This window comes from Paramormyrops kingsleyae, chromosome 10 (assembly GCF_048594095.1).
Source record: "Paramormyrops kingsleyae isolate MSU_618 chromosome 10, PKINGS_0.4, whole genome shotgun sequence".
NCBI lineage: Eukaryota > Metazoa > Chordata > Actinopteri > Osteoglossiformes > Mormyridae > Paramormyrops > Paramormyrops kingsleyae.
In genome coordinates this window covers 26,893,170-26,902,078 of record NC_132806.1, presented here as the reverse complement: position 1 = coordinate 26,902,078, position 8,909 = coordinate 26,893,170, and the positions used below count along the sequence as shown (strand labels likewise).

At 45.6% G+C, this 8,909-nt stretch overlaps 1 protein-coding gene across 1 annotated transcript; it reads left to right on the top strand.

The window, feature by feature from the left end:
- Positions 1-4,480: 4,480 nt before the first annotated feature.
- rap2c (RAP2C, member of RAS oncogene family) lies at positions 4,481-7,394 on the top strand. Its single transcript, XM_023797706.2, has 2 exons — positions 4,481-5,794; positions 6,396-7,394. The coding sequence occupies exons 1-2, from the start codon at positions 5,522-5,524 to the stop codon at positions 6,672-6,674; spliced, it is 552 nt and encodes a 183-aa protein (XP_023653474.1). The 5' UTR covers positions 4,481-5,521; the 3' UTR covers positions 6,675-7,394.
- Positions 7,395-8,909: the final 1,515 nt, after the last annotated feature.

Genomic DNA, 8,909 nt, shown 5'->3' with positions numbered 1-8,909 from the left:
CAGAACCATGAGGAAATAGCAAGGTGATGAAATGAAGAAGACATCCTCTTCCATATTTCTTTGAAAGCCTGTATTTGTATCTTGGCTTAACTCCTCTTTGAAAACCCCTTGCTTTCCAATGAAAACTCATTACTGCCCTACAATGGCTAATCGCTTTCCATAGAAGATCATCAGTACACTTCGAATGTTCATGACTGTTCATTGAAGATCATGACTGCCCTGGCCTGTAAAATGTTCATGATGGTCAATTAATGGGCAGTTGTGTGGTTGGAAATGAGTGTAATAATTAACCACAAAGTCTAATGCATTTTCAGGTAGAAATACATCCATCCATCCATTATCTATACCGCTTTATCCATCTGGGTCGTGGGGAAGCTGGAGCCAATCCCAGTATCATCGGGCGAGAGGCGGGGTCCACCCTGGGCAGGCCGCCAGTCCACCACAGGGCCTTCAGGTAGAAATCAGTAGGCTATATTGAATGGGAAGTTTTCACTTTCAGATTCATAATACAGTCCCCTTTAAGTCCCCTTTTCATGGGAATGACCTGTCAGTGGCCAAAAAAATGGGTAGCAGGTAATTAGGAGAACTGTGAGTCTATGTTGTGTGAAAGAGAGAACATGCATACTCTGTCCACAGTGAACCCTGAACTGTAGAGGTTTGAAGCTTTTGGGCAGGGATAATGTAAAGCGCTTTTAGACAATGTAATGTTGTGAAAATGTGCTATACAAATTAAACTGAATTGAATTGAATAACACAGGTCTACAAAAATATTTTTCGGGTGCCAAGGTTTTTTGAATTGATCAAGGGTATTTTGAGGGTGCTGAATTCAAAAATCCCATTACTTTTGCTGAATTTGTTCTAGTTTTTCAGATAATGGACATCCATGAAAATAATGCATTCCCCCAATGCAACTTGTGTGTGATAACAAATGTAATAGCTCTTGGTCTGTCTTTTGACTCTTTAACAATGTCTTAGGTAATGAAATGAATGATGAAGCGTTGAAGGAGAGTCTGAAAATAAAATCAGAGTTAAGTTCATATGTGCGTGTTTGCATGTTCATTTATTGCTGTTGTTACTGTGGTGGTGAATATTTACCCAGATCAAACCTGCCAAGTCCTTCCGAAGGAAGGGCATCATGGGAACACCTGCCTGGTATTTAGCCAGAAATGGTTGAAATGCTCGTGATAGGGCCATGAAAAAAAGTAGTTTGGTCTGAAGAAGGGGATCCATTCGGGCTTCACAAATGCAGTCAAAGGAAGATGTCCCTGGCAAATTTTCGAGCCACCGATGGCCACAGAAAGGTAGAGGGAGTCTTGAGGATGATGTTGTAGCTGTGAAGTCCTCTCTTCTGGCTTTGAGCACTTTCTCCACCATCCACACTTCAAAACCAGTCTTGAATGAGTTGTGAAGGGTATGTAGGCCACAACTTCCTACAGTTACTAACTGTGTCCCAGCAAATTGCTCAACACAGTGTGAATGTCATCACTGGACGTACAGGAGTGATGTCGGCTAACCGTTTGCAAAGCCCGTAGCACTTCTGCTTTCAGTGTGTCGGTTGAGGAGAATGTACTGAAGACACTGGGATCCGGAGACACTGCCAAAGGTTGTACTTGCAGGACTGGCAAACAACTGAATGGGGACAGTTGTTGTCCGACTGTCAACAAAACGCTTGTACTTCTCTCCCCTGATATGTGAGTCGATGGCTTTAGAGCTCATTGTTGCCAGTTTGATGACTTTTTTACAAAGGTCGCATCCCGCTTTGTAGACTTTAGTCGTCTTTTTCAACCAGCCACTGTACTTTTTTTTGAAGCACTGACATTAACAATTAATAACTAATTAATATTGTATTCATTAATCAAATCATACATAACTTTTTCCTGTCACTTAGATATTTTTAATTTCTTTTCTGTATGATGTTAGACTGTTTACTTACTAGTTGTAACTAAAATAAAAATATTCTTGCAATTTCTCAATGCTTTTCAAACATGTTGCGTTAATTAATTAACTATTAAATATCTCACAAGCTAGAGCCAATCTGGCAAAACTGAAGTCATGTTCTTAATCAGAACCATAAACTTAATATAAAACCGTTCAGACATCATTGGCACCAAAATTACTGTATACCAGTGTCATCAAATCGGATACTCATAATGGAAATGCAGTGTATACAAAACGTATATTTAAAATTGTGTCATTTTGTGTAGTTGCTTTTTCTACCCTTATTTCATTAAGCCTTATGTATATGCACTTGTACTCTCTGTACTTTTGCATATTTGCATTTTTTATTTTTATATTCATGTTGTGTATATGCACTCAAGGCTTATGTCACAAAGAAAGCATAAAATGTAGATTTTAACTTAACTGCAATTGAGTGAGCTTTAATGGCCATTTGGCTAATCCTGAAATGCCTACACATGGAAATAACTAAACCATGGCAGGATATCAGATATTTAGCAGTAGGAGAAGCACCATTTGGATGCCATCCACCTGCCCACACACACAAACACATTTTAAGAAATTTCCACGCATTGGTTCCTTTGTGATGTTCTTTGTTCAGCTTGTAGAGCATTGTATGTTGTTATTTAATAACATCATGTTAAATAAAGGGGGGGGGGGGAAGAAATTTCCACACATTCGTTTTTCCATAACCAGTTTTTCAGTACAAGGCTGTCCATATTTTAGGAAATTATCAATGTGTTAGATCTATATTGACTTGATTTGTAAATCATGAACACTCCCTACTCCAGTTCTGGGTCTCATAGTCATTAGCTTGGCTGTTTAGATATTTAACATTGTACAAAACTGAAAATATAGATTGTTACATCTATTTAAATTATTAAAAATGTATGTGCTTCCTTGTGACCCTGACTTGAATAAGCATTGGATGGATGGATGGATGGATGTGCTTGGAAACTCCCGTTTTCCTTTCTGAAAACAAACTTGTGATGGTGAATAAGTGTAAACTGAGATCAGAGCTCAGCGTGTAACTTTCCAGTCTTTTACCTCCCACATGGTCAGCGGTAAAACTCGGACTTAATTTGGAATTAAGTCAATTTCCCTTTTTTGGATATTTGTCGCCACCTACAGGTCAAAAATCACAACCGCTCAGTGTGTAGTTTACATTGACCAAAAAAGTACTCGTCAACTATCGGTGTATCTTCTTTTGAGTGCCCCCCCCCCCCCCCCTTTCACACTTGTGTGTAAAGTACGAGATTGATTATCTCTGCTTCTCACCTTGAGTATTTGAGAGACAATACATGTCGGAAAATAAAGATCCCATTGGCTAACAAATGGGTGAATGAATGAGAAGCAGAGCACCGCTTTCCAGGTAGGCTACCGCGCTGCTCAGGCAATGGAGGGAAAAAGGCAACCAGGCCTGAAGAATCACCCATTCTCGGCCTCGCTCCTAATGACCGTTCCCAAAGGTCTGCTTCCAAGACTAAGTAGCTTATCTGTAAAGAGGTAGGATGAATTTCTTTGCATTTCCTGGGTCCTCTCAGCCCATTAAACGGCTAATGAGTGCGTCCGATCAGCGAGCTTGCGTGAGTCAATACACCAATGACATCAGCTATCCTGAGATTGTCTGTATACAGTGAATCCTTTCTTTTCTGCCGAGGGCTTCGTAGTGGTATCTCCAGCATGTTACATTCAGCGGTGCGATTATGACTGCACCCAGAAAGTCTGACAAAACTTAAACTTTACGTCGTTGTTCAATATCTGTAAGTCAGGGTTGCCAACTTTGCTCAGCTGGCTGGAGTGACATTTTCAATTCCATACCAGCCTGCACACAAATACACACGCATTTACATGTATGTATCTGTTTTATTACCTTGTAAATAGTTTGTAGGGTTTGCAAACCACCTCAAAGCTTTTGATATAGCTAATTATAGGTTTATAATAGGATATTATAGATCACAATATATAATAAGATTTCCCGCGTGAGCTTGATAGTCTGAAAGCGTGTGTCACGCAAGACGCATGAGAGTTGGCAGTAAAACATGCGTCAGTCACTGATATGCTAGCGCAAAGCACTTAAATGTAATTTACTTTAGCGCCGACTGGTGGCTAAAGGTAGCGTTGATGACAAAATCTGAGGTAAACCTTGGTGTCACAGGAATTACTATTAAACATAATTATTTTATAGGTCTGGGATTCGGGGCACTGCGACAACTGGGAACTAAATATGTTGCGCACGAATATTGTAACTAGTTAGAGCTCAAATTTCTTTGGATAATGAGTTCTGGTGGTTTGCTGTCATCATTTGAATGACATGTTAATAATAATTGTTGCACCAAAATGTTTTCCCGTAGATCGAATCGTGCTGTATTTGTGATGGTTTCGTATTGTATCTCTTTAGGAAAGAGAAAAAATAAGAAACGCCAAGCAGACTTCCGCAGACATAACACACCAAGAATACCGCACCTAGGCACGAGGGCAGTTTCCTACGTGTCCTCAAGCCCCGCCCCAAACCCGATGACGAGCCCGAAATCTCGGTGTTTCTGCCAATCAAACCAGAGAGCTGCCGCGGTCTCGTGGCCTTCTTTTCGGGCTGCATTTGTACTCAGTATACGCGAAGAAAAGACGAGAATTTCGTTCTGATTAATATGGAGCCGGCTGAGGTGTTGCACTAGGGTATTGAGAGCAAGAGTGTAACATAATCCTCCTTTTATTGTTCGGACTTGGGCTAATTGACGTGACGGTGTTTTGCTTCTACGCCGCTGTGATTGCAGGCGAGCGCCTTGGTATCTCGGATAGTAAGACGGAGGCTCAAGAATTAAAAAAAAAAAAAAAAAAAAAAGAGGGTGAGGATAATCTGAGGGCTGTTACAGTGTCAGCGTTATCGGGGATCTGCCGTAATGATAAAGGACTGAGGATCAAATCACAGCTGACGTTAAGAGCACAGACAGGCACCTTCTCTAAGTAAGCCAGGAAAAGGGAGGTGTCTTGGGGATGGCACAGCCGGCAGGGAGAGGAGCGCACGTCTCCCTCTAGCCACGTCCGATGGCGTTTCGCTATACCGGCTAGATGCAGTTAATCTAAGTGCTACGGCTTACACGGTCACTCCGTGCATATGATGCTGAAAAGCCCGGAGCAGGCGACGTCTAGTGCCAGTGTGCAGACCGGACGCCGAGCGCTGAGCCGGCGGCGCCCCGTGCCTTTCGCTGCCCGCCAGCCCCAGCCTCTCGGTGCTTGTCCAGGCATGTGCATGCTGCGGCTGCAGACTGGTGTCGTGCAGTAGGGCGTCTGGAACGAACATGGAGCGCGGGGTCGTGCGATTTGCGGTCAATTTCAAGACTTTGGGGGTCTTTCTTTAAAATTGTTTCTTTTCGGATGCGGCTTGGCGTCCGAGCGTCTCTTCACAGATACGGGCACTCGAGTCAAGTTGTTTTTCGGGGTGGGTAGTTTTCTCCCGGGGCCATCGGGTGCTCACTATGGTTAAGTTTTTTTAATCTTCTTTTTCGTCGTTGTGATCGGAAGCGGCCAGCTGACTGACCTACCCGCCGGAGCCCCTAACAGCCCAATGAAGGAGTACAAAGTGGTCGTCCTCGGCAGCGGCGGCGTCGGCAAGTCCGCGCTGACCGTGCAGTTCGTTACGGGCACTTTTATTGAAAAATACGACCCGACCATCGAGGATTTCTACAGGAAGGAGATCGAGGTGGACTCGTCGCCCTCCGTGCTGGAAATTCTCGACACCGCAGGGACGGAGCAGTTCGCCTCGATGAGGGATCTGTACATTAAAAACGGACAGGGCTTCATTCTGGTCTACAGTCTTGTCAACCAGCAGTCATTCCAGGTAAATTGTTTTATTAGAATTTTTATACTGATTTCGCAGCGTCTTTAATTGCACGGCGACGTGCCACGGACGCATCCTGTGCGGCGCCACTTTGAAATAAGCTTCTATATGCGGTGTAAATGCAGCGCAACTGCGGCTCTCTGCACGTAAATATGTCGCTTGCTAGCATCCTGATTTTAAAGACGAATTGTGCCACTCTGGAAAATCAGACGCGTTTTTAAATGTCACGGTCCCATTGTCTGTGGTGGCATAAAACGAGCATGTGTTTTATGTAACGGAAGCATCGGACGTTTGCATTGTGCGAGGGAGAAGTTAGCTGCCATGAATGCAAACCGTATGGGGGGTGGGGGAGGATGGCTCTGAAACCTGTCGCCCAGTGTGGTGAGGGCCGAAGCCGCCCCAAGTGGCTTCTGGTGCAAAGTGCCGAGGCGATATACACTTAGCTTCAACCAGGTCGTCCCTGTCATCTGTGCTGTGTCAATATTCAGTGTGTTACCCTGTATATTATAGCAGTCTGCGCATGCATTACTATCCTGAGGTACTATAGACTGTGTTGTCTATGATTTAATGTCTTTATAATAACCCCTTCTCCTCCAACCAGGACATCAGACCGATGCGGGACCAGATCGTCCGCGTGAAGCGCTTCGAGAAGGTGCCGCTGATCCTGGTGGGCAACAAGGTGGACCTGGAGGCGGAGAGGGAGGTGGCAGGGGCAGACGGGCGGCACCTTGCCCAAGAATGGGGCTGCCCCTTCATCGAGACGTCGGCCAAGAGCAAGACCATGGTGGACGAGCTGTTCGCCGAGATCGTCAGGCAGATGAACTACGCCACGCTTCCCGAGAAGCAGGACCAGTGCTGTACAGCCTGCGTGGTGCAGTGAGAGCCCCGCCCTGACGGTGAGAGGCGGCGACCATCAATATCGCCAGCTTTGGCCCAGCTTGTCAGATATATGGGCTCCACAGCCCGAACTTGAACTGGAAGCCTCGCTCACACCTTGGACAGGACCCTCGCCCGGTCACACCTGGATGCCGCCAGAATACAGAGAAAATTTAACATTTGTGATTTTATGGTGTCCAAACCTTTGAATGTGCTCTTTTCAGTCAGCCTGAAGTAGCGAATGACATTTTAACCTGTATTTTTTCTTTTTAAGTCTCTGCTTTGTCTGTGGGTATATAGACCTGTCAGGTGGACGGGCGGTAGTGTCAGGGACGCCCATGCATCGGCGTGTCGCCATCGGTGCCCAGGGAACATGGCGTGAGATGCCAGAGAGTGGGGAATACCCGGGGAAGGAGGAGAAGGAAAATGCGACATCCTGAGTGGGAGCCGGCGTTCCAAAACAGGAAGCTGCTGAGAAAGAATCTTCAGCATGGGATGGACCCCCCCCCCCCCCCAATCCTCCACTGTCTGCCCCCCAGTGCTGTTTTCAGTAGCTCCCATCACCTGGCCTGGAAGACATTGCTCACACATGCAATCTTTGAGAACGAGGGTTCGATGCATCTTATGAGACCTCCTGGCTTAGGGACGTGGTCTCCAGGCAGGCAACAGTGGTTTTATTTTAATGCAAAGTAAAGAAAGCCCCTTCCCCCCCCCCCTCCCCTCCCCTCCCCCCAACAACAAGCTGTTCCTGGGGGTCGTTTCCTCCCTGTCTGCTGGGCTGAAAGCCACATGCTGTCACGTTCGGCCGCCTTCCTGTTTTGTTTTGAGACTTCCTGTCTCAGACCTTTTTTAGTTATTGTGTAGATACATGCTCTTGTCATCCACGTCGACTATCTTCACACCTCCTTCGCTTTTTTCCAGCTGCGTTTTCGCTGTGAACACGCTATGAGCAATAGGACTACGCTGTTGCAACAATCAAAACATCTGAGGACCTAGGAGGTTGAATCAATGCTCATAAAATTTTCTACCTAAAACAGCTGTTTATAATTTGAGGGAGATGGGGGCTGGTTCTGGTCTTGTTGGAACAGTCATTTAACAGGTATTCAGGTTCTCCTAGCACCATTAAGGAAGCAGAGATGGCTTCGATTCAGGTTACTTCCTGTTTTTATTTGTGTTTGGGCACAAAAAACGCTGCAGGACTCGCGGACAAGAACCGAACGGCTGTGATGCCCAAGAAACATCCATAGTAACCTTGTGAAATGGAAATCGTCGTCTGTTCAGCCGTGAGGGGGCGGGTGGGCATCGATTATAGAAAGCGGCGCGCTTCGTTCCGCGGCGTAAAAAAGCGGATAGTGAATCCCTTTGAGGTGTTAACCACAGGGTGTTTGTGGCAGAGGCGTGTGTGTGTGTGTCTGCGTGTCTGTTTTGCCTCTGAGGTTTGACTGCCCCCCCCCCCCCCCCTCCGCCCAGGTCCCCTTTCCTGGCTTTAGAACCGCTGCCTGGAAGGGCCCTCCTCTTTCCATACTCTGCTCTCAAAAATGATGGGCCTCCGCTGGACCAAGGACACGAAGCCCCCCTTCGCGGCGTGTGCATCTGGGAGGGGTGCACCTAGGTCCATCCTCATGAGCAGATGCGGGTATCTGTGACCCTTGGTCCCCCAGATCTCTTTCTGGACACATTTCCACAGACTGAAGCTCTGAAGAAGAGAATGTGCTGTTATGGTAACAGAGGAGAGATTGAAGGATGGGCTTTTTTTTCCAAAATGGAGGAGATAGGAGGTGTGGTCTGGTCCAAACTCTGCTCATTTCTGAAAGTGCTTGATTGCTGTATTATCTGCTTTGCGTTTTATCATGTGGTTTGATTTCGGTGTCATCGACAAGGACTATTACGCAGAAGCGATCCCTTATGTAATATGCTATTCATCTTTGTTTACTTTCTACGCTTGTTGGCTTTCATTTTAATGTATTTATTAAAACTTTAATTACTTATTGCCCTTAAATTTTCTGTTATCTTTGGTTTTGGCATTGACTACAATGGCATTGATTTTAAAGAATGTATTCAACCTCAAGCAATAAGTCTTTTGTCTGATTTTAAATCTGTTGGCAAGTCCAATTCACTTTGGCAAGTTTTTGGATTTGGTGGGGGGAGGGGCATATCCGTGCGCAGGGGGTGTTCTACAACGTCACGCGGGGAACTTGCAAACTTATTCTGCATGCCGGCATTGTACGGCCTGCAGGTG